The sequence below is a fragment of the Nothoprocta perdicaria genome, unplaced genomic scaffold (assembly GCF_003342845.1).
Source record: "Nothoprocta perdicaria isolate Ctin4 unplaced genomic scaffold, notPer1 scaffold_25, whole genome shotgun sequence".
NCBI classification, from domain to species: domain Eukaryota; kingdom Metazoa; phylum Chordata; class Aves; order Tinamiformes; family Tinamidae; genus Nothoprocta; species Nothoprocta perdicaria.
Genome location: NW_020455477.1, coordinates 3,711,044 through 3,736,665, shown reverse-complemented (window position 1 = coordinate 3,736,665; position 25,622 = coordinate 3,711,044). Strand labels below are relative to the sequence as shown.

At 40.3% G+C, this 25,622-nt stretch overlaps 2 protein-coding genes across 8 annotated transcripts; both read right to left on the bottom strand.

Annotated features, from left to right (window-relative positions):
- Positions 1-395: 395 nt before the first annotated feature.
- MRPL44 (mitochondrial ribosomal protein L44) lies at positions 396-4,001 on the bottom strand. Its single transcript, XM_026040138.1, has 4 exons — positions 3,829-4,001; positions 3,020-3,488; positions 2,203-2,381; positions 396-1,584 (listed from the first exon to the last, which is right to left on the bottom strand). The coding sequence occupies exons 1-4, from the start codon at positions 3,999-4,001 to the stop codon at positions 1,413-1,415; spliced, it is 993 nt and encodes a 330-aa protein (XP_025895923.1). The 3' UTR covers positions 396-1,412.
- A 463-nt stretch (positions 4,002-4,464) lies between these two features.
- On the bottom strand, positions 4,465-23,270 carry MFF (mitochondrial fission factor). Of its 7 annotated transcripts, XM_026040064.1 has the most exons (8): positions 23,054-23,270; positions 22,002-22,174; positions 21,014-21,102; positions 17,453-17,527; positions 13,681-13,839; positions 8,801-8,863; positions 5,533-5,617; positions 4,465-5,183 (listed from the first exon to the last, which is right to left on the bottom strand). In XM_026040064.1, the coding sequence occupies exons 1-8, from the start codon at positions 23,268-23,270 to the stop codon at positions 5,052-5,054; spliced, it is 993 nt and encodes a 330-aa protein (XP_025895849.1). In that variant the 3' UTR covers positions 4,465-5,051. The 7 variants fall into 7 exon arrangements, with proteins under 7 accessions (XP_025895849.1, XP_025895850.1, XP_025895853.1 ...); XM_026040065.1 differs by lacking the exon at positions 8,801-8,863; XM_026040068.1 differs by lacking the exon at positions 13,681-13,839 and having other exon boundaries at positions 23,054-23,266.
- Between the last annotated feature and the right edge of the window lie 2,352 nt (positions 23,271-25,622).

The window sequence follows — 25,622 nt, the reverse complement described above, 5'->3', positions numbered from 1 at the left end:
AGTATTTGGTAAGAGAAAAAAAAAAGTATAATATTTTATCTCCTTTTTTGAGATTATGCTGTTATCCCCTGGAATACAGTAACCTTGTCAGCCTTGTTCAGGCAAATGACAATAGATTAGCTGGCTGATTTTTTTCCACTTAAAAATTGTCTTTTTTTTTTTTTTTTTTTTTTCTTGCTGCTCCTTATGCACTTGAGCTTTCCTACATGCAACCTCCCACGCCAGAAACCAGAAGAAAGACTTCCCCACTATTCAGCTACAAAAGCATTAACCTTTCTTAGGATGCAAGTCACCATAAACACCGAGGACCTGCCTCGGTGGCAGACAGTCAGTTGCTTTGCTTGAATTTCCTCCTAAATGTTTCATCAAATAGCACAGCCAAACCCCATTCTCACTCAGGGTCCTGGATATCAGTAGACGAAGTGAGGGCACATCCAGCTCTGCATCACAAGCCTGCTGAGTGCAGCCTGGGATCATGACAGGATAAGGATAAGGCAGGAAGCTCTGCAACCTCTGTCCTGTTTTCAGCTTCTTCCTTTCTCCCTTTGAAGGCTCCAACTTGCAACAGACCCTGACTACATTTTGAAAGGAAACTATTCCAAGAATTGCACACTCCATGTGATAGCACGGGCCCTGTAAGTATATGGAGGGAGCCTGGAGAAACCTGTTTCATTGCAGTTCATCTCCCGGAGCTCAGTATCCCCAAAAGGCTTCACCCTTCAGAATGCAGGTCTGCATTCAACACAGCCGACATGGTGAGAAAACGCATGAGCAGCACAGCTGACCTGGATTTATAATTAAAATACAGCCTCTTAGAGCACATGGTCCCAGCAGCAGAAACCAGTGCACATGGCAAATAAAGTCCATACGCAAGCAGCAGGAGTACAAAATTGTCATTGACACATACTCCCTCTTTCTTGGTTAACTGAATCATCAACCATGTCTATATGCTGGACATTAAAGGACAAGTGAAAACAATGCAGCCCAAAAGTCCTTGTTGCACATGTAATTCACTGGATCTTAACAGCAACATGCTCAAAACAAGCACCAAGAAAACAGCTGTGAAACCCTTTTGCTATACACAGTGGATTTGCTCAAATCAAGGAGATCATCACACACTGTCATACATCATTAAGAAGGGTCTCTCCTGTGATGAACAGAGAGCCTTCCCTACCAAAAGGCATGAATTTAGAAAAAGAGAGCCTCTGTTATATTTAGGAAAATTACTAAACATTGTGCAAAAAGACTTTATTTCAAGTCAGAGAAACAATGTTAATACCACATCTGATTTGCAAATTTCAAGCCCCCTAAATTCAGAGGACCAAAATGAAATTTGCTTTCTATATTCATGCATTTATATTCAGCTGAAAAGTCACAGATTCTCTGAACACACAAGCAGCAGCTTTTATCACCTAGCTGCTGCTGATTGCCTTTTCTGCTGCCCACTCCTGTTTGGGTTTTGAGTAATCCCAAGGTCTCCTGTTCTCTGTGTACCCATAGAGCTTCCGGAGCGCCACCCGGGCAGCTTCTTCTTCTGCAGCAAACAGCGTTTCACCAGGACCTTCAGCTATAATCTTTTTATTGCTAAAAGGAAAAAAAAAAAGAGTATATAATAATAACAGGGGTACATTTTCATCATAAAGTCCTGAGCGTGATGCTGTGTACCATGAACGAGGGCTGCTGCTGGGCAGAAGAACAGGTCAGCTGCTGCCCAAAGCTGAGACACCAGTTAGGAAGCATCTGGCAGTTCTAATGGGTGCAAACCAGTCCTCTTGCCTAGACTGCATGGTCCCTGGTTTAACCCCTAACTAGAAGCCTTCAGAAACTAAAAGGAGCAGAGTGAGGACCACCTCTCAGGTGTCGCTCTCTGTCCTTTGCTAACCCTGGGGCACAGCTGTGCACCTTCCAGAGCCATTGGGGTTTGTTACTTAAGAAGTCTCTGTGCCAGCTCATGCAGCACACACCCCCAAGGCTCTTCCCTGGGCCCATTTCAGTTTCTCAAGCCCTTTGGGCAGAGACTGTCTTTTTGTGCATCACGATGACAAGTTACTAGCAAGGCTCAATTAGCTCATTTCATATTAAAGTCACTGTATGGTTTCTTCCCTGTAACACGTGGATCAAAGTACATGAGTGAAAAAGAGAAAGCCCATCTTGCCTCCTTCCCTTTCCCCGTTAAAGCCCTGGGATTAATTCCATACTAACCAGTACAAGCCCACGAAATAGACGGGCAGAACCGTGCTGACCCCCGACTGCCTGGTAATCCGGGGTTCTGGAGCAGGCATATTTCTCTTGGTCAGCTCTTCCACGAGCAAGCCCATAGGATTGATAACTTCCCAGATCTCAAACAGGTCTTTTCCAATCAGTTGAGGAATTAAAAAGTCCTAAGCAGAAAATATTTAGAGGTTACAGTTAACAGGAAAGGCAAAGAGGGCTGCAGTTTTGGGGTGTATGCTAGTAAAACCACAACATTAAGATGCATTAAGAGTTGATACAAAATTGCTGAAATCAATTACGGAAGAGCCCCAGCGCTAGACCACTCCTAAGCAAAGCTCGAGGTGCAAAGCGGAGCCCTGCTGCTCGGCTTTGTGTTTGGCCACCTCCAGGAGCGGCACCTTGGGCAAGGGCGCCCTGCTCAAATGTGACGAAAGAACCGCAGCAGCTGGCAAGAGGACGGGGCTCTGAGCCCCTTCTGGGCGGCCTGGTTTGGAACAGTCTCGATTGGTGCTTAGTGCAGGAAATGTTTACCCCTAGAAGTGTCAACAAATATTAAAAACATTGCTGTTATAAACTCAGAGCGATCTTGTCTATGCTTTTGGTAAAGAAAAAAAAAACAAAAGAAAAAGGACAAATAAGAGATCTCCTTGGGCTTCGGCTGGCATCAATAAACGTCTCCCAACCTCTGTATCTCTGGCCACCAGAGTAGATTCAACTGCTGCTTTTCCTTTCTCTTATTTTCTGAACGAGGCCCTCAGCTTTTTGCACTGTTGACGTTAGTGTAAAAACATAGGCGAGGACTCACCCTGACAAAGAGGCCGGTGGCGCGCGGGCCGCTGCTGCCGAGCAGCGCTCCCACGACGGCGAAGAACGTCCTGTGCAGCACGGGCGGCGGGACGGGGAAGCGGGCGCACAGCGCCAGCTCCTGCACGGCCAGGTGCTGCGCCACGTGGGCCACCAGCTCCTGGCCGCTGAGGAAGCCCACGAGCGCCGCCACCCCCTCGGCCGGCAGGCTGGGGTAGGCGCCCTCGAAACACTGCGCCAGGTAGGAGCGCGCAAACGCTTCCCCCGCTTCCCACAGCTCAGTGTTGTCCTGCAGGTTGAGGGCCACGGCCTCCTGGCTCAGTCCCAGGGCCTGGCGCCTCTCCTCCTCGGCCTTAATGTAGCAAGGGTTGACGAACGCCCTTTTGAGAAGGTCCAAGGAAAAATTTTCGTGTAACCGGTGGCTGAAGGCTTGTACCTCTGCATGGTAATCCCAGTTGGGCTTCTCTGATCTACAGAGGAAGAAACAATAAAATAAGCAGATTCACACATGGAACAAGAAGCTACTGCACTGCGAGCACCTCTCATGTGAGGCTGCAAAAGGGAAAAGAAAATCTTTGTAAGGATGTTATCTGAGGCACTTTGGAACAAATGCAATCCCCTAACTTCCAGACAAAGGGAATACAGAATTCTTTAAGGGAATTAAAAGAGAGGAGGGGAAAGGAAAAAAAAAAAAAAAGAAAAAAGAAAAAAAAAGAAAAGAAAAAAGAAAAAAAAAAGCCCTAAGGGAGCTTTTTTTCCCCCTTAACATAATGATAACACAAGGATTTAAAGCGTCGCCGCGGCCCTCACCGCCGCTGAGGAGGCGCGAGCAGCCGCTGCTGCTCCAGGTAGGCGCGGAGCCAGCGCTTCTTCTCGTGGCGCGGCGGGGCCACGTGCGCGCCCCGCCTGGCCGCGGCCCCGGCCCCGGGCCCCGCCAGCAGCCGCCGGGCCCCGCGCAGCAGCAGCAGCAGCGCGGCCGCCATCGCGGCGGCCTGAGCGGAGCAGAAGGCGCCGCCGGGAACGCGCCCCCGCCGCCGCGTTCCGGGCAGAAACGTTCCGAGGCGCGGAGCGCACTACAGCTCCCGGCAGGCCGCGCGCGGGCGCCAAATGGCGGCAGGTGACCACCATGGCGGGACGAAGCCTGTGGCGAGGCGGGGCTTCGTTTTTCACTCGGGGGAGGAGATCGAGCAGCCTGCAGACGCAACGGGGACCGGCCCGGCCCCGCCACCTCTCTGCACTGGGAAAAGGACAAGCGCTCTGAAACACATGATTTTCTTACATCTTACATTTTAAATTTCTTAAAATGACATTAAGTAGTGTTTTGTTTTGAGAGCTTTATTAAATACGTTACATCAGTACCTTGTACTCCATAATCTTTCAACCACTCACAGACTGACTTGCTTACAAATGTATTTTATAGAAAAAACATCTGCAGAATTAAAGCTAAAATAAAAAAAAATACATATTACACACCTCTGGACAATCTGCATGTTAGCAAAGAATACCTTTCAGTACTTGACCTGGATGTGTGTTGAAACAAGGAACTTATGAAACGGGACGGACTCCTTGAATACAGTTCACCCCCTAACTAGGCCAACTAAAGGAAAACAAGTGCAATAACGTTTAACTGCCTCTAACAACAGAACAATAAAAAACATTTTTTATTCTTTATTAATCCTTTTTTTCCTCCAAACTCATGCCTTTTGTTCTCTTCTCACAACAAAACATCCAGTGATTATTTTTACAGGTCACTGCCCTTACATTGCAAGAAGCAAATTTCGTTTTTAAATCATCTGATCCATATTTACACTGAAGCATGCAAAGGGAGGATACTGCAACTATTTGCAATGCAAATCTGTTAAATACAGTATAACTGAACAACACGTGTCCCTTTAACACTGCAATTCTATTGCCTTTCTCTGTGGTGAGTTTTCCAGTGTATGAATTATAAAACAGCATACAATTCAGAAACAAAACCAAATAATTTTGCATTTTTAATATTTTCAACTATTAAATCCTCTGGAAAGCTTTGTCTAGCGACGAAACCAAAGCCAGCTATTGAGTAGCCAGAACGCTACAGTAATCGAATACATGATCATTTCTCTTTTAGCACGCTCTTTATTTTCTTCTTCCAGAAGTTGTAGACGTCGATTTAGTTTGATTATCTGAAAATAAATAAAAGATTTAGTGCTTTATTAAGACATGCCAGATCTCTCAAAACTTCTGTAAAGGCACACAGGGCGAACCCCTCATACAGACGGGTTTTAAATACTTGTTATTTCTGCTTGCTACCTCCAGACCTCACACTCCCTATGGAGCAGGGGCTGGAACAGAGCGGGAGCCTCCGCTTCCCAGATTCCCGGACTCCAAGGGCAGCCCAGCAGCAAAGACGGAGAGGATCCACCGCCCGCAGCGCGTACGGCTTCTTTTGCAGCCACACTGTTAGACAACCTGCTGCCCCATTCCACCTGTACAGCTTTCACTTAATATTACTGCCCACGGTGCTTCACATACCTGTCTTCTTAAGGAGGCAGCATCCACAGCTGTCATGTCATCCGGTGTCGCCTCAAGCGCAGTATCCAAGTTGGAAAGACCGTATCTATCAAATAAGGGAGATACAGCTTAGCCATCTCATCCATACAACAAAGATTTGCAAATATGATATATTATGACAATTCCAATAGTAATTTTTGGTGGTGATGGCGAGAATATAGAACTTTCAGTCTTTAGAGTTTTGTATTTCAATAGGCTTCTAACAAGATAAAGCACGAACACCTATGAACAGGTTAAGTGCTTGACTGCATCTGAGCCTATTGCTTTCTACATTTAAAACTTTTTTGAAGACTGCACAAACAGACTTCTTGCTGTGGCTCAGTCTCTGAAAGGCTTTCCAGTATTACACTGATTGATGAAATCTGAAAATTGCCTCAGCTAAAACATCAGAGTTGCAATAAAAAGTGCAGCAGATCTGAAAAAAATCAAATGAAGACTTGGAAATAATTCTTTCTTCTACTTAGCAACTAGTTAAATATTTCAAATTAACATTCACTGAGATTAAGGTTCTTGGACACAATGATTTAGGCAGACTGAGACTCTTGCAACGAAGCATCTTAGTGCAGAGCCACCACCTGCTGAACTTAAATGCTTTAGAAAGAGGCTTGTTTCCAAAGCACTTCTCAGCTTTTTAATGAAGCAATTATTTTGCACTTTAAGGCAAAAAAAAGTTTCAGAGAAACCATGATTTCTAACTCCAGTGAAAGTTATTTACTTAATTGGTATTTTAGTTATTCACTGTTTATTTTAAGTTGGAAGATGGCAGACATTACATGAAGTATACGTGTTTTAACTGTCTAAATGCTGCCTCTTAAGCGTTTTTTTTTTCCAACAAAAAACATAAAAAGTGGTTCCTAATGCCATGCTATTGCTGATTTTTCCCTTATTGTCTTAAAGTTTCATTTCCCAGTATAAATCCTCTCTTTTGCATTCACCATCTTTCCTATTAGGATATAGGAACAACTGCTGTAAACAGCTTAGGAAATTGAACAAAATACATGTCAATGCTACTAAATTCAGAGTAAAAGATACCTGAGAAGAATGTTTAATATTTAGTCACACAGCTGCTGATGGTCATCTTAGACATATACTAACAAGGTTAACATTTAATGTAAGTAGAATTCCTTAAGTATACAGAATACACTTAAATACTGCTAAAAGTTTTGCACTGTTTTCTTTCACCACTTACTTTTTAGAAACTTTTTAATTCTTTTTTTTTTTTTTTTGTTTGCACATCAATATAATATTGTATCTAATGAGAATTGCATTAGTCTGGACTTAGATAAAACGAGATCCTTGAAATACTCTATAAAAACAGATGAATTAGTTTTTGAACAATATTTTGGGGGGTTGGAGGCTGTAGAGAAACCACAGATCTGGGCAAAGTGACTTTTAGTAACAAATACTTGATTTATGCAACACGTGTCAGAAGAGAGCTGTCCAAAAAATGTAATATGGGAAAAGTTTTGCAAATTCATTCAATTCAAAACTATTTCTCATTAAAGCCTTTTCCCCCCTATTTAAATAATTATAAACAAGGGGATTAAACATGAATTTCAATGAGTGCTGCTTACTACTTAAGAGTTCTTTCGGTAGGGCAATATTAGCGACAGAAAGTGTTTTTTTTTTATTTCCTTGGTACTGTGAAGTTCACATTGCAAACACCAGAGAGGAAAAGATATTTAAAAATAAACTCAACCTCATACTAAAATAGCAGGAATATTTCTATTAGAAAGCAATCTGAAGTTTTGAAAAAAATATAGTTTTCTGACAAATTTGGGGAAAATAAAAAGGTTGGGTTTTTGTGAGTGTATGTATGTATATGTGCATGCTGTGTGTGCATGTCTGTATCTTTTCTAAAATTAAGGACGTAAATGGGGAAACTAACCTATCTTATATTGCCACAAAGTGTCTCAAGTTGAGACATTCTGTGTGTACACAACCTCTCTAAGAAATGAATTCATAAGCATTTTTCTTCTCTCAAGTGCTTCTGAGTTGCTTTGTAGACCAACTTCCCTTCTCATAATGTTGTACGAGGAAGACTTATCCAGCCCGAAAAGAAGATAAATAGAAAAGAACTTAAATTCTTTCCTATAACAAAAAGGCCTGATGCTGGCTGGATAATTTCCACCTATTGCAAACCACTTGTGTCATATATTGTAGATACTGTGGAAAGCAAAGGACTTTATAAATCTCTTATAGTGATTGTATCTTTATTATTTCTCACATAAAAAGTTGCTTGGACTTCCATTTCAATTCTTTCCCTCTACTATCACAGGACATTTGAGAACCAGTGGCATTTCTGAGGAGGCTCTTTTGGTAGCTGTTTTATTTGTAGCAGATGGCAAAACTACTGGAAAATCTCCCCTCAGCGCACAGCAGTTGTCCCGTCCCACTATTTGGGAAAAGTCTAAGGCCTGTTGTTTCAGGTCAGGACAGGCATTCCTCCAGGTCATAAAATTTAACAGAAATTCACAATATGCCATGGCTGCTTTACCAGCTTCTGAACATATTTAGTCCAAGCTTTAAATCAAGATGGTTACCAGGTAGAAATCCCTTCTGATCATGTCTTTGACCAGCACAAGAGCTGAGGTGCTGAGTGTCCCAGAATCACCTGCATGAACCCAGCACCCAGTTAAGAATGGATGCAATCTCCACTCTGAAGAAACTGGAGAAGTGTGGCGGGAAATGGAAATGAGATGTGGACCGGAATACTTATTTTCCTTACTCCTGACCACATGGGGCCTGTCTCCAATTCCACTTGATGACTGCAATCTACCAAAGTCACAGCAGTAAAAATGCCTCTAGCTACACCAAGCAATCCTAGGTGTATTCCTGAAATGCCCTTTTTAAAAATGGATTTTACAGATACCCTGTGACTATTAAAAGATACAAGGCCAGATTTCCTAGCAAGGGAAAAATTGAACTCAGCTACTTACTACTAAGTGGAAAATACTATGAAGCATATTGCTAATTATCATTTAAAAACCCTCCCTGAAACATTGTGTTAAATCAGAGTTCAGCAACACATTTTATGTATCAGCTGTGATGTTTCTGCAAGTGAACTGGACGGGCCAGGAAAAAGGGCCTAAATACATCTAGAGTCGAGATGGACAGTATGACACCAAGCGTGATGTTTAAAACAAAGACCTTCCAGAAACAGAGAAACTTAACTCTGAATTTTAAAATCTAAACTAGTGTATCATGACTAACAAAAAATACTCTTTACCTGGTGTTGTCATGATGAGGGTTAGAGGAAGTGGTAGCAGCTGACCCACCACGTAACACTGGCCTAGAGCAGGGTTTTGTAGATAGAAAGCACAAGACAGAAACATGAAACAACAGACGGAGAGAAGAGGTAAGACACACAGAACAAAGGAACATCAAAATATTTCCTACTTATATTGTATGTTTTTTCAATACAATATATTATCTATCTAATAAGTTTTAAGTTGTACTTTCATAGTTCTCTAAATCAACACAAAATGTATGCAGCTGTCTTAACATGTTGATGGTATAGCTTCATTTATGGAAGATTTGCTGTTGGAATAAAAGTTTGGTGGGAGGGTATCAACCATGGGAAACTTCAGATTTCATTAAAGATAACCCTCCCACCCAATAGCTCTGAAACAATGGAAAATATATCCACATATACTTATGTAAACCTTCTTAACTATTTTAATCTCCTCTCCTCCCACTACAGAAAAGGGTGTTAGTGTTTCCTTTTTTCATCTGAGCTAGTAGCCTAAAGACCTTGACCTTATGCAGCCACAAGAGGTAGATCTCTCCAGAAGTGACCACAAGCTTAAAGCAGATGATAGGACTACCCCTTAAAGTGTTGCTCTTTCAATCATTTTTTTTCCTTTTCTTTCTGTCTAAAAAAAAAAAAAAAGTTAGAACTCTTCAAGTTGCTATATAATATACATCAACTTAGCAGAAAGAAGCTACTGTGTCCTGATTTTCTTAAGACATGAGCACCAGCAGTTGCTCCCAACAAGCCAGTCCTACAATGTTTTCAAGACCTCTGTTAATGGGACACTACTTCTCTACATTTATTGCACAAAGAAAAAGAAAAGGAGAAATACAAAAGAAAAAGACAAAGAGAGAATCTAAGCACCACTGTCTTTAGACCAGGTATACGCAGAAAGCAGAGCCTTGGTATTGAGGTGGCTGGGAGAACACTACAGCCAATGGGCTAGTTTCATTTGAAAGACTGGGATCCAGGAACCTCTGGATGTACTTGGTACTTGTACTGCTCTGACTAGCACTATTTAGGTGTCCCAGTTGCATTCATGACTTTAAAAATAAGTCCTATTGCATACCACAGTGTTTTTCTCGCTAGTACGTAAGATAAGCCAGTAAGGTATTATTTTACAAAGGAAAAAAAGCTATTCTAGAAACACAGAATAAATCAATATTTTACCCACATGAGTGAAGTCACGCAGAAAATTATCCAAAATTAAATTTACAATTTTAATCAGAAAAACAAATGCACCTGGTCTAAAGCTCTGTCTGACAGATGCTAGAACTAAACAGTTCAAAAAAAAAAAAAAAAAAAATCCAGCAAACAGCAACTCTGGAACAGACTGCAGAGCTCCTCTGCAAACATAAGTCATGTGCAACTGGCAGACAGTGCAACATCTGCATGCCAATACCCAGCACGTATCTTCCATGCTGTCTAACACAAGATGGTCACAGATCTTCTCATTACGCAAAATACAGATGTTTTCTAACACTCAAAAATCTTGACTTTCTTGCTATTTTGTGGCAAATTTAAGGTTCTGTAGGTGCTGTAAAAATTATCAGCACTATTTTACACACTACCCTTCCTGAGAAAATCCACATGCTTGGACGTAGCTAAAGACTACAGCATGCAGAGGGAGTTAGAGCTCTCAGGTTTCTAGCCAAAACAGGCACTTAATTTAATCTGAAGTCTTTAATCCCAATACAGCCAAGGTGATTTAGGAAGCTGCATGTCATTTCTTCCATTGCAGGTCACATTATTTCTCTTATAGGTGGATCCAAAGGAGCCACTCAACTTCTGCCCTGGTTCTCCCACCCTACTTAACTTGCTTGGTTTCAGGGATCAATAAATAAACATCTCTCATAACTCAGCAACCTCATAGATGAGAATGCCTTACCTCCAAATGAGTGTTGTTTTACTGTAAATACATAATACACTTTCACTCAAGCTATTAAATACAGAGCTTTCTTTAAAAAAATATATGCCAAAAGGAGATTAAACCATTAAACCATTAACCATTAAGCCAAGATCAGCAGAAACCACCACTCTGAAACCAGGTACACTCAGCACTTCACTCTTTGCCAGCAGACACAGGGGGAGCCTAGGACAGGGATGGAGCCCACACGAATGCAGGGTAACTGTGGGAAAACAGGCGAGAACGAAATGGCCAAAGGAACATGGTTTGTCTTCCTCCGTTCCGAGCGGAGCATGCAACAGCAATACCACAATAAAGATGCACCAAACACGAGGTCCGAGAGGAAAGCAAGGGGCAGGGATGGCCCGGGTGCTGCCTGTCTCCGTGTTCTGTGCGAACGGCTCGGGAAGGCACCAGGCCTCCTCACGCCTGCTGGCTGGTCTGACTGCCCTTTGAGCCCGAAGTACCCTGACCCAAAGGCACATGAAGCCCTCTTCTACCTCCTCATTTCACACCTCATTTTACCTTTGCAGCATTAAACTGGCTCAATATAAAGAATAATCAGTTCCCGAAATGTGACCAGATCAAGTGTGTTGAGTCTGGCATTTGAGGAAGATGGTGGCTATTTAGAAAGAACTGTTAAAGCTCCTGTTCTTTCCTCTTAAACAAAAATCACATTGCTTTGTGAAAAGTTTTTGGTCCAAGTGCTGAAATGGTCAGATAAATAAAATGCAGGAAAAAAAAAAAAAAAAAAAAAAAWRAGSACTTTYWTWTATGAATAAAGCTGTGTTAAGAACTGCACTTTAGTTAAGACATTTCCAAAATCTTCCTAAATGCAGCTTTTTCTTTGCCTAGAGCATAAAAGATCAGCCTTTAAAAGCCGCTAACTTTGGCCCTGTATGCACTCTGCAGAACATGAAACAGAAAACTGGTTAGAATGGGAAAGTGGAACTGACCTAGTCTCCTTGTTGAGCTGAAGGATGTGCAAGCGCCAACAGTGTAAACAGTGATCATTAAACTGTTGCTCATTTAAACAGTCTACAGTGCTAACGATGCTGACAAAAGTGGAAGTCATTATTTGCAGCAATACAATTGACATCTACCATTAGTAATTTTTGAAAACTGGAAAATAATTGGATTAAAAGCAAGCCACAAAGCAAACATATTTCCAGTGAGAAATACATAGCCAGAACTTGTTCATCAAAAAAAAAAAAAAATCTTCTAGCAATAAAGATTAAAATAGGTTAAAATAGATCAGGTTTACTTTGAAATACAGAACATATTCCATAGAGCAAAAGAACACAGTGCAGTGTAAAACAATTTAACATGAGCAATATATTGCAACCATGCAAGTGGATCATCCAAATTTCACATTCCTATGCCAGCTGTGGAAGTGCAGTAGGTGTCTAAGTACCCAGCCACAAAGAATACACTTTGATCCTTTCCTATTTTTTTTTTAAATCATGTCTATTTATAGCAACATTTTCCAGTTTCTTCTAAGAAACTTAGTAAGGATACCTCAAAAAACTCTAGCAAAACCATAAGGAATAATGCTGCTTTCAAAATGTTCAGAACTCTGAACACTTTTTTGCTAACTGTGAAATAAGTTTGAATTGTTTACACAGAGGAAAAAAAAAGATTTCTGTTTTCCAGATTCCAAGAAAACACAGCAAGAACATGCCTACAGGAAACCAGGAATAAAACTTGTTACTGCAGGAATAAAATCTTAACTGCAGACTGCAGTGAATTCTCACTAAAGGTTAAAATTTCAGTCTACATTTAGGTTGGTAAAATGTACCTAGTGAGTGCTGTTAGGCACGGAGAGTAGAATTCCTCCATATTTGTAATCCTTAACATTACGGAAGAGTTATAATTACATCTTACTTGTTAGTATGATCAAAAAAGGTTATTACTATTCACCAAAATTTTGACAGGCAACAAAAACCTAACAACTGCAGTTTCAAATCTGGGGCAACGCACAATTCAGAGATTGTAAAACGGGCAGCTCTGTATTGCTGTGGCAAGAAGACGGGTGAGCTGGAGGACGCGCCACCGTGAAAACTCACCACGAACACACAGACGTTCACAAGATCAGCTTCATAGTGACATTTTCTTACCAAAATAATTCATGCTCTCAGCAAGCACCAGAGATGAGCTGTGTGCAATTCTTATCTGGATCTCTGTGTTAACATATTATTGAAATGAAGGGGGGGGGGGGGGGGGAAGCTTTTGGTAAATTAATCTTGTTATTGGTCTTTATAGTTGCCCCTAGAGTTAAACAAGGCATCCTTGCAATGTTTAAAAGTGTTAAATCAAAATAGCAAAAGAATTCAGCAAGTGAGCAAAGCTCCTTTGAAGAAAGTGGAAATATTTTTATTACCACACGGCTTGTTTATCCACCAAAAGAGAGCCCTCAACAGAGGAACAATCAGCTCCTCAGTAGACATGTATCTCCTTTCCTGTTCCCTAGTGAATAACCAGCAAAGTGATGGTCACCATCAGTCACACAGCAGCCAGAGACAACTTGTCACAATATAAAATGACACAGCCTAAAGTTTTGGCTCGTTTCCAAAAGCAGCAGCTATTGTGTCCTGCTTAACATTCTACCTTATTTCTGCTCATCTTACTGATTTGTGCCATTACTCAGCAACAGATAATGGCAGGCAAGGCTAATAAGCCAACCTGTGCACATACTTTGCAGTCACAAGTTAACACTTCCTCTTTTGATTTTTATTTGGGAGGAAAACAAAATAATGCTACATAGGATTGGAATCTGGGATTGCTGTGAAATGTGAATTTTGGATAACATAACTGCTTATGAATAGTGAAAGCAAAAGAAAGCAAAGCAAATAATTTCACCTCATTATTTAGTAAACAGAAACCACACTCCACAAAAAAGGAGAAAAAAAAAGGGCAGCAAAAGCTGGCAGAATCAGTGACAACCAATCACCTGCGATTTTCATCCAGCACATCCAAGACCTGCTGGTAAGCCCTACGAGTGGAAGACTGGATAAACGACAAAATGCCACGAGCAGAGTAAAGATTAGTCCCATCTTCAGGTAACATATTGGGAGGACAGACACGAGCCTGTTGCAGTGATGGTGTCACACTGTTCGTACAAGCATAGTAAATGAAGAGAGAAATACTGTAGTCAGATTTCAAATTAAGAGAAAGCGTTTTCAGATAGCCCCCATTCCAAAATTTGTATTGCTTGCTTTTAGTTTTATCTTTCCCCAACCATTATATAGCAACACTCTCAAAATCCAGTGGTACAGGGATCATGAATTATATTTGTTTTATGCTCTTCAGAAACATATACACATCATAATAACACAAGGGCGAGTGTCCATCTGTTATACAGGATAATTTAGAAAATCCATGCCCAGCTAAGTCTGTATTTGCAGAAGCCTGCAGTCAAGCCCTAGTCAACACGAATGAAGTGTCTTACAAAAGTTGGGTTTTAAAAAATCCTACCCATAATCTCTTTTGAAAATACAGTAAGGAGAATCTCACATAGAGCCTGTTCAACAAGCAAGGTTATTTTCTTCATGCTGACTAGAGATCAGGGTAGTATTTTGTGTGCGAATGAAGCTTAAAGGCAACTGCAAGGAATTCAAAAGCAGCACAGAACTCTTATCATAGTGACAACCAATAACATAATCTAATTTTTTGAACATGAGGCAAAAATAATACTTTAAAAAACAGAATAAAAAGGCAAGCATAACAATTTTGGTTTATGGGATTATACAAACCACATTTCTATCAGACAGAAGTGAACTCTGATGAACTGTCTTTGATTTTTATTTTTCTTTATGTTCAATCTGACATATTCCTTGCCGTCTTTCACATAGCAAAGTATTTTGTTAAAAAATACAGAGATGATAATTAAAGGTGATTTCAAGTCATTCTGTTAAATTAGTTGTTAAAAGCAAAAGAAAGTGTGAGTCACCACAAACTTTAAATCTTGCAGTAGCTTTTATATCAAGATTATTACCTATGATTCAACACATTATCCTCAATCTTTGCTTCCCACTTAAGCTTTGCATCAACAGGTTTTGGAGTTACAATATGAATCTTCCCACCGTTATTAGCGTTTTAAAGAAATTGTTATATTTCAGGAAAACATTAGTATCTGGGTGCTTGGAAGCTGGCTTGATATTTAAATAATCTCTAGTTCAGTCAGAACTCTGTCTGTCTAGACGTTCTTATTGCGAATGGAGTTATTCTGCTACCAGCTGTCACCAAGATAACAAAATGAGCAAGAAAGGAAGCACAATGGAAAAGACCTCCAAACTTCACCCACGCAAGGGCACGGCCATGCCGAGCTTTAACAGAAGTGCAAAGACTGCAGCAGCTAGTGACTGACTGATATGATCAGTATTTATTAACCAAAGTACAAATGTCTTTGCATTTTCTAAGTTAGACCCTCCCCTCACCCCTCCAAAAAGATGTTAAAAGCAGGGTAAAAAGAACAACCACTGCCACAACAACAAAAACATAAACATTCCTCTTGCTTCTTTACAGCTCCTACTGTAAAGAGGACTCAGAGAATCCATCTTCTTTCAATGTTTACACATTGACTTCTACTTTGCAATCAGTGGTAATTTGACAGATGCATCATTTTATATTCACTAGAATATAAACTATTTAAAATATAAACTATTTTCTAGTGAAAAAAATCATTAGAAAATAACTAACTTCAAGAAGCAAAGACAAATATGGAAATACTGACTATCAGGTGAAGCTATGATATGTTCTACTCCACGTGAACTTGCTGGCTTGAGGAAAATGAAGGAAGAGCTGGAGGCACAGCTTGAGGGAAGAGCTGAAGGCCCAAAAGTGTATTTTATATTAAAAGCTTTTTTTAATGCTAATGAAAAACCTGACCTCAAAAAATTCTGGAATATGCTGGAGTGACATCTTTCAAAAGACTTACTTTTGAAAGACTTTTCAAAAATTTTAGAAAAAGACTTTTCAAAAGATTTAGACTTACTATACACTGGAGGATGCTACAGAACTCCTGCTCTCCAGAGTACTATTATTAAAAATACCACATTAATGTTGTGGACATACAAAGGCTTCTATAAGTACTATCTTTTGATCTAAAATTGCACAAAATTATCTTGAAGCAGCTGCATCATTCACCTGTGCTAACTGAATAGTAATTTTTACAACAAGAAAAATCCAAAGCCGATTTCAGAATTAGTTAATTCCTAAACCTGCAGTCTAATCACTGGACTGCTGCATGCTCATTGCTTTATAGTGGCTTATAATAGGAGGCAGTTTGAAGAGATAAGCAAGAACTATGTAATCTCATTTAAGTATTAAGCATTTAATTTAAGAGAACAATTACATATAGGGAATTACTTAAATCTATTTACGCCTGGATATGAGTTAAAATTATTCAGCTTTCTCCATAAAGGCCATTGCAAACTAAATAGCCTTCTAAATTGCATAGTAAGGGAGAGACCTCTCTTTTTTGCTTCTGTCTGAAAATGAGAATTACAATGAGACAGGGTCACATTTCAAGATTAGGGAATATGTTGAGAAACAAAATCAAGTTGAATTCTCTTTCTACGCTCCTTTCCCAGGATTTAAAAATATTCACTTGTAAACTTGTGATAGTCCTTTGAACCAGTGCAGACACCATGGAAAAACAGTATTATGAGGCAAACGCACAATACAAACCTGCCAAGATGATATAAGCAAAATTCTATCATTTAACACGATTATTTGTCATTAGACATTATAATTCCCCACCTTCCCTCCCTCTCTCCTCCATTTGCAGGTAAACCCTCTTAGCCCTCAGGATGATTTAGTTTCTGAAAATGACTCTATGACCAGCTCCAGCTAATTGTTAGTATTGCATTCCCTTAGTAAAAAGCAAGCACCTGCAAGGAACATGAATTTGGAACCAAAATGAACAAGAAATTACAGAAATCAGTATGGAAGAGCTCAGCACTTTTCCACTATATCTAAGGTTTCTGTGACAGCAGTCACCTCCCAAAAGTCTGTTCAAAACGTTGAGGATATACACAGAGCAATGGGTTTAGTTCAGATATTTTGCTGATTCGCAGTTCCAGAAATATCAAATGAGCTGTAAACAGATTTAACTAATCAAAGTTACTTTGCATTCAATCACAGGGATAGACCCAGCTCGCGTTAAGGACGTGTGCACCATCACTTGTTCCCCAACAGCTTGCCTGAAGAACAGCATTTCTCAAACTCTGAAACTAAATTCTCTAGGGAGATAAGGATTTTTCCAAGGAAAAGGCAGGAGAGAACAGAAAGTTAAATGCTCTGCTTTTTCATTCAGTCTTAGTGATTTGTTTGAGGCAAAAACAGCATCCTTGCATTCAGCACTGGCTGAAAACAGCCAGCAAAAAAAAAAAGTTTCTCCAGCTACTCAGAAGCAGCCAAAGGGACAAACAAACTAAAGCTACTTTGAAAATAATCTTTTTGTTTTGTAATTTATTGTTAGTTGAAGCTCTCCTTTCCTTCTGCCTCCAGGTCCATTTCCCTGTGTATCTTACAGGGAAAGGACATGGTAAAGTTTGAGAAACCCTGCAGCAAAATTAGAAACCAGGCATTCAGTGCAGCAAAGGCTGTTTCAAATTTTATGTTCTAAACTACTGACACTTAGGCAGAAAATTAGTATTGCAGAGAGGTATGTAATTAAACACACTCTTGATTTCCATATAGCAGGTAATACTTAGGCTTACGTGCAATCCTTAGTTGAAAGAGGTGACTGGAACCGTGGCATTTTATTTCTTGGGACAGTATCTGATCTGTGCAACCTTGAATAATAATTGTAATCTCTTAAGTAAGCATCCTTATAAATAGAGGGAATGTAACTCAGAAAGCTGTCATTGTTGCTACATGGCTAGATAGTTAATTTACAAGCAGATTTTACTTGTATTTTACTTGTCAGCCTCCATATTTTAAAATCAGTCGAAAATTACTGTATTAAATGAAGCTCAACTCCCAACAAATTCTCAGAGCAGTCGCTGCATGAAACTGTATGAAAAGAGGAGAAAAAACACCAAAAAATAACTATCTATACCACATGGAGAACACAGTAATAAGGAGCAAAGCCAACTCCTTTGCTTCAGTCTGACAAGCTTTTCCAGAATGTTTAATTGTGTCGCTTTTGTAGGTCAAGCAAATTTTACACAGGACATCTGAACATTTTGTCAGAGGACAATAGTGCCCCAGACTAGAACTTGACTGTGCTGCTGTTCGGAAAGCAGAAGTACTGAACAGCAGCGCTCAGTGCCCATTTCCAATGGGCCCTTGGAGAGCTGGAAAATTAAGCTGTAAATAGCTGGACTATTTTTCCCATTTGAAGATGTGAACCCAACTTGCACAAACACAGGAGTAATAAGCTGATTTTTGTCAAGTCAGATAGCAACCATAACACATTTTACCACAGTAGTAAAATATTTCAAAAATTAAGTCAACTTAAAGACAAGTCAGTTTTGATAAAGCAGGAATATCTCATTTACAATAACTAAAGCAAGGACGATTTTTTTTTTCAGCCAATAACAATGGAAATAACATTAAAAGCAGCTAGTTTCTTGCAGGTGTTTTTTTTTTTTTTTTGACTCACATTTTAAAATAAAATAAAATGTTAGTTCTAGAAGGTAAGAAAATTAAGTGATATAACTGAGATAACAGGTGTAGAATTCAATAGTCTGTAAAGGATACATTCCCAGTAGAATTTACCTATTTAAATGGTCTAATTTATCAGTAAGGGAATTAAAGTTACAAGAAATGTATCACATTAACTCTGAACCTCTAACAGAGAGAGAGCAGTCTATCAGCTTGGTGATAACCAGAACCATTTGAGTAGCATAATTTACACCAAATTGGTGCGTCTGCTTTTACTGACTATTTTGAACAATGAAATAGCACTTCCATGTGGGTCTCTTTTCTGAGGTGGACACTGAAATGGCTCACTTCTGAGGCACAGTGAGATGCCACGTTACTCATTTTGTTTGTGCAATTGTCACTTAAAATTTTACTCAGATGGTGCTTGCAGTTTACCACGTATTTTCTGTAGGTTTAAACTATGAAGAAATGGGAAAAAAGCAGTACATTTTCATCAAGTAGTAAAGATTTGTAAGGCTCACACAAACACAGGAAAGCCAACTTCCACCTTGAACATAATAATTTTGTAAGATAAATTCACAAAGCATTCTTCCAGTTCAGTCACATTTCCTACCTGGAGGCTGACAAAACCTGCATGAGGCAGAAATGTCAAACTCAGCATCACTAAAACACCATAGCACATGCAAGAATTGTGGTGTTTGTTTTTTTGTTTTTGTAGTAGGCAGTGAGCCAAGTGAGCAAGAATGACAGAAAAAAAACCCAGCAATTTATAGGAACTGCAGTGATTTCAAAGAAAATGAATAAAACAACATTTTCTGTTTTAGGCATAAGAAATTCTATGAAAATACATGTAGTTGCACAGTGTGGAGTGCTGGAGTGAAGGACAGCTCCTTCCACACTGTCAGTAGAGTGTAGCTGCAGCAAGCTCAGCCCTGGCAAGTTGTTTGTGTTTGTACTAACAAAACAGGAGTGATTCTGGGCCAGTATCATCAGAAATATCCTGAAAATAGAAAATGTTGCATATAAAGAGAATTCTTTGCACTCATTTGAATCAACTTCTTTACTAAACCAGAAGAAGCAATAAGGACCAACCTCACAGAAAAACCCTTTTGGCTGTGAAGTCACTGATAACACTGCAGTGCTTACAGCATTAACATCAAAGGACTGCCATCTGGACATCCTTATCTGTGTTTCCTGTAGGGCTGGACATCCTTACCTGTGTTTCCTATCTCTGCTTCTGAGAACGAGGCCACAACTACTGCCCTGAGAACCAAAGGATGCTGCCTTGTTTACATACCCATACGGGATAGTTCTGGTAACAACAACTCTGATGTTATTTATTAGATGCAGATATTCACATGTATCACAAATGCTGTGACAGCTTCTTTAAAGTGCAAATGCAGAAAAATAGCTATCAAATCTTTTTTTCTCAAAAATTAATCTAAAAATTTATGTATTTTTTTTCCAAAATACACTGATAATGGAAACTAAGCAACAGTAGCTAGAGATGTGTGATCTACAAGCTTGTGTGAACCAAAGAAACAACAATTAAGAAAAGGATTTTATATAAGAGCATTTTCATGAAGATTCAGAGGAAGGAAAGGAGAATTTTAACATCTGCCTGTAATACTGAGAGTGGTATTAATTTCACTTATTTTAGAAAACAAATTCACAGGTGGACCACATGTATGCAGTGCATGTGGATCCTCCTAGTGCCCCTACTGCAAACAGAAGAAAACAGGCATTTCTAGGACATAATTCATTTGATCTATTTTAGCATAAAAATAGGTAGGCCCAAGTAGGTCAGATAAAATGCACTAATTTTCTTCTATTTACTGAAAATGGAGTTTAGGATGATTACCTCAATACAGTTGTCTGTAACAGAGTCTATATTTGGGCAGGTGACTCCCTCTTCTTAGGTCTTTACCATGTTATTTGGGGACCGTTTTGCATCATTTCTTTATGGTAGCTGCATCAGAAATCATTTTGATCAATAAATATATGAAGTTCTATATTGCAAAAGCAGACATATGTATCTCCAGAAAGCACCATCAGAATTACTACCTCAAATGGTATCAGTAGATGAAGCTTCTGATTCTGAATAGTACTTGCCATTTGGGTCTAAAAACCTTAAGATTACAATTAAAGTATATAGATACCAAAGAAAAATGACTTATTGCAATATTTATGGGACACAGACATATTTCTTTCTTCTTTATATAATGTTCACTTTTATAAGCAACAGTTAGAGTAATGGAAATGTTTCTCATGCACAAAGAACTCAACTGCTTTGAACAAATAATCTGAAAATTTTGGAAAAAAGTAAGAATAGATGAGAACAGATAAGAAATTGAACATCTCATATTCAGAGGCTGACAGATACATGAAAAAGTAACTGACCTAAAGTAACAGCTTAAGAGTAACTGGCAAAAAAGAAAAAAATTAAGTCACCAAAACACCCACCACAAACACTCCCACCCATCAACTGTAGAGAAATTACTTCACAAATGAGTCACCTAAGAAAAGAGTAAAAAATAAGCAAAACAGTAGCCTTCTATCATATAAAACGATGGGCTTGCCTCAACATGCAAAACGAGCTAGAAAGGGTGCTGTGAGGAAGAAACCCCTAAGAAAAGCGTGGCTGTGGCCCTGCAGCCCCCTGCTCTACTCACATGGAATCATTGCGGGCCAGCTGGCCGTTGTGCCGAGCGGCATTTTCACTCATGGAGCGCTCTCGCTTCAGCCTTCCCACCGAGCGGGCCTACGGGAAAGGAGCGAGATAAAGGGCAGGGAATTCCGGAAGAGTCTTTGGAGTTTAGCACTGCAGATGTAGAAGCTTGGCTGGCCCTCAGATGCGCACGCACGTTTTCATGGGTTTCATAGGGACTGGGCAGAAAGATCTGATAACGGGACCCAATACTGACATGTTAAAACATAAATAAATAGATAAATAAATAAAACTAAGATTCAAACTTGTTGCAGTCCTGCCCTCACTTATCCATACGATCTGGTGTCAAAATGCATAAATCAACAGAAGTTCCATTGTGTAAGAAAGCAATCCACTACGCTAAGTATTATTAATATATTCCTATTGTTTTATGACCCTACAGAATATGCAAATTCATAAAACTTTTTCAGCTTATAAAACGTCAATCACATAACATCTATCTGAATGCCAATGTGATACCATTTCCTGAAATAGGTATTCAGAATTCTGTTAAAAGAAAACTCATTATTTCTCTTCGCTATTATATAATGTGGCAATGAGTTCCAAAGGTTAACTAAAGATGCCAAAAGAATCTCACTGCTTTTCTGCTTTTTTTAATTTGCAGGTTATCAGAAAAAAAAAAAAAAACTTGCAATTTTCTCCATAGTCAAAAGGATTGTCTATTTTGAATGGTTCCAAGCATGCTTATATTTTTTCTGTAGGTCCTGTGTAAGCTAAGTGAGTATGCCAGCTCCTAACCATCTATCAGTTAAAATAAATACAGAACTTAAGAGTCATTATTAGAACCAATACAGTGTCTATAAAAATATTTTTATATCTTTCCAACTTATTATCAAGTAGATCAGAACCACAGTGACAATACCATTGGTCATTCCAATTTTCTTCTTTAATGGATTGTTCTCAACTAGGTAAAAAGCAAAATAAGTACTAGCCTCTTCACTTTGAGGTGTCTGCTGTGGAGGTCTTTCCAAGTCCAAAAAATCTAGTGGTCGATCACTAAGAGAAATAACACGGGGAGGAGTTTTCAATGCCAGTGGTTTGAATGGAGTAGACTGAAGAAGGTCAAGGTCTGGTGGTCTGGAAAATGGAATGTCTTCACTGTTACCTGCAAGGACAACAGATGCCAATAGAAAACAAGTCGGTTTGGGGCCTTGGAGGCTAATGTCAAAGTTCAAAAAGACAGACTGACATCTCCTCAGTCACCCTCCCTACTATGCCAAATAACTAGATATTCCTTTCTCTCACATAGTTTCTATGTCAAAAATTAGGTCTAAAGCTCTTATTTGATCAGTATCTCTGAAAAAAATAAGAGAGTCATCCCAAGCACTTGTAATTAGTGTTATTAGACAATTTTTACCTCAAGACATAGTCCTACTAAAGCCCTATTTGTTTACAGAGAGAGTGACTGGCGAGTTTGAAAAACTTCCCTCCCTCAAAGCTCAAAAATATGCACATATCAGAGCTTTTACAAACTGGAAGGCCGTCAGCTGTTCTAGATCTCCCATTGTAACGCCCATAACCTAAACAATTAGCAATACAGTCCCCCCAATGACTGATAGACAATAAACATAATTAATCCTCTGATTATAATCAAATACCTTCTGAATAGCAGCAAATGGCTAAGATACAGTACACTGCCAAAACTTGTTACAACTACCTTTGCCTATATTATTAGGAAAATATTTATTATGAAAATTAGTTGCAAGTCAATAAATATTAAACAAAGATTTAGTAAAAAGAAAAGTCAAACCTTCTGTCTGTAATTCACACATTAACTGCCTACACTGCAAGCAACCCCAAACCTATCATGAAGTATTTTCTGTTTTTCAGGAACTTCATAGATTAAAGTTGATAACAATTTCCATTTGGCACCTTACAGGTTTTTCTTTTCAGAACACCTCAACATATATTTTTGCAATCCTAGACATTTTAAGAACTAATTCCAGGTTTTGCCTACATTTCTTCCATCAAGATACAAACCCACCTGCCACTACAATCCGCTCTGGCACCTGCATGGTTACACTGGCGTTGGGAAATCCTTCTTGGGCACCCTTCTCAAGGTCGGCGTTTGGGGGAGCTACTTTGAGTTTCTCTGGGACCCTCATGCGCTGACTGATTCCTTCGGTGTACTCCATCTCATACTGAAGGCGATTAATCTCTGCCATCTCGGCAGCAGGAGATGGAAATGCAGCCCCACTCATTCTGGAAAAAACACAAAGATAAATAAGCTGTAGTGGCTATACATAAAAGCTCACAGCAAGCACCCAAAGGACATTCATTCTTTGGATTGCCTGGCAAGTGTCAGACCTCTTAAATCCTGGATCCACCTAAGGAAAAATCAGCCTCTGCGACGTTGATGCTAAGTCTGCAATCATGACATACTGGGACAATCATGATATACTGGGACAATTTTTCATGGTTTTTTTTTTGTTGTTTTTGTTAAAAATAAAAACCCAGTACTGTTTATTTATTTTGCACATTCTAGTTGAACACAGGTAAGCAGGTCGACCCTTGCTTTTTGGCATGTAACTATCCTGAGAGTAATTGATTGATGTGCTCATCAACATCCCACAGAAGCGACACTTCCCATCTTCGTCAATCAAATCTGATCGTTAAACGAGCAGTAATCTTGACACATCAGGAAGCAGCACACAGAAGGCTGTGGATTGTATACGATTATATTAAATGAACGTGTTTGGCAGACGCGATTCACTTGGGAATCCATCCAGAGATCCTCAGCGCTATTTTCAGAACTCCTCTATCACCGCAGCTCCAAGGAAAGACCTTAGTTCCCCTAGAAGCCTCACTCGGCCCAGCACAGCACGGGAGCTGGCAGCCTCGGACACGGCAGAGCAGTCTCTGCTCCACGTGAGCTTTCGGAAAGAAAGACACCATAAGTAAAACACTTGAAATAATGCAGAGGCTTAATCTGTACGTATTAATTCTCATTGCTTGCATTTCTCAAGTTAAGGGATCCCTACAGTTAAAAATAAACACTTCCAAATGTATATATATGAACTTATGGAAGTTCAAGAGATGCTTGATCAGCTCTGTCACTTCAAAACACTTGTCCCTCAGGGTTGCAAGCTAGAATTGCCCCTGTCGGGACACAGGCTAGATCAGCCAGGGACATGAACACAGTACAGAGGTTTCTGAAATTTCCACAACTCAGGGGGTGTTTTCCATTCCAAAACAGGGTCTACAATGAGCAAAACATTGTGAGGCATATGGGAGTACAACTCCTACCATATCTCAATTAAAAGACTGAGTTTAAAAAAGAACTTAAAATATCCAGAACATCTATTGGCAGCAGTTTATGAGTGTCACTGCTCGTAAGACTCGACTAAGTGCCTTTCACTGCCTGTTTTCACCTGCTCATTTTGAATTATCTGCATAGCTCTATCTTTTGCATCCAGCATCACTACCCCGCAGCACCATTTACTTTATATCACCACTGCCAACCCAAAGTTTGGCACTGCTTCTGTACGTAAGACTGCACAACAGGGGCCTTCCAGCTATAAAACAGAACACACATACACAAAAACACAGCATGACAACAATCCCTTTATAAAGTATTTCTATAGTAAATATCCTAGCATACATCTAGCTGCACCTGTGAAGCACCTACAGCTGCAATACCTCAGTATCTTCCTACCTGGCCTATGCTTGGCATTTAGAACTGTAACTTCTAGCAAATTGATTTTATTTAGACTCTTTTTTAACAAGAGCAAAACAAAAAACACTGAATTTCAGCAAAAGAAAATTTATAATATTGTTATTAATAAATAGTTAATTGTTAATTAACTATTGCTTGCGCTTGTTAATAAAAAACCCAACTATGTAAGGAGAACAGGATTTAAAGTCATACTGTTTGCTGTCACATCCTTCTTAGACAAGCTGCACTCACAGAAGACCAGGGAGGAAAGGGGATTTTCGGAGCAGTGTTGGAGGAAAGGGGATTTTCGGAGCGATGTTGATGGGATTCGGTAGCTCTAAGGAGCCAGGGGGCCTGGGCCCTGTGCCAAGGCAAAGGATGAGGACCTGGAGCAGAGCGACGGAAGGAGCGCGGGACTCGGGAGACTTCTTCCCAAAACGGGGACCGTTTCCGGCCACGGCGGGAGCTGCCCGGTGCAGGGCACTGCCGGCGCGGGCCGAGGGGAAGCAGCAGCAGCAGCAGCTCCAGCCCACAGGGCAAAACGCGCTCAGCACAGAGCGGGCACAGGCGCGGCCCGGGAAAGCAGCTCCCGGAGCACAAGCACGACACGAACCCCCAGACACCTACTGTGAAAATAAGGTCATCAAATCATAACATTCCAAGCACTGCCCCCCGGGGAGGATTTCCCTCTCTCTCCCACGCTGCACGCGGCCCCCCCGCAGCTCCTCCAGCACCGGCCGCAACCTCCGAGCAGACACCCGAGCGCGCAACACCTCTAGCTCCACAGAGCGCCACGGCGGCCCCGCGCCAGGCCGCGGACACGCGTGTGCCGGGGCGCCGGGGCCGGTCGCGGGGAGCCGCGGCTCCGAGCCCTGCCGGGCGCGGGGAGGCCCCGCTG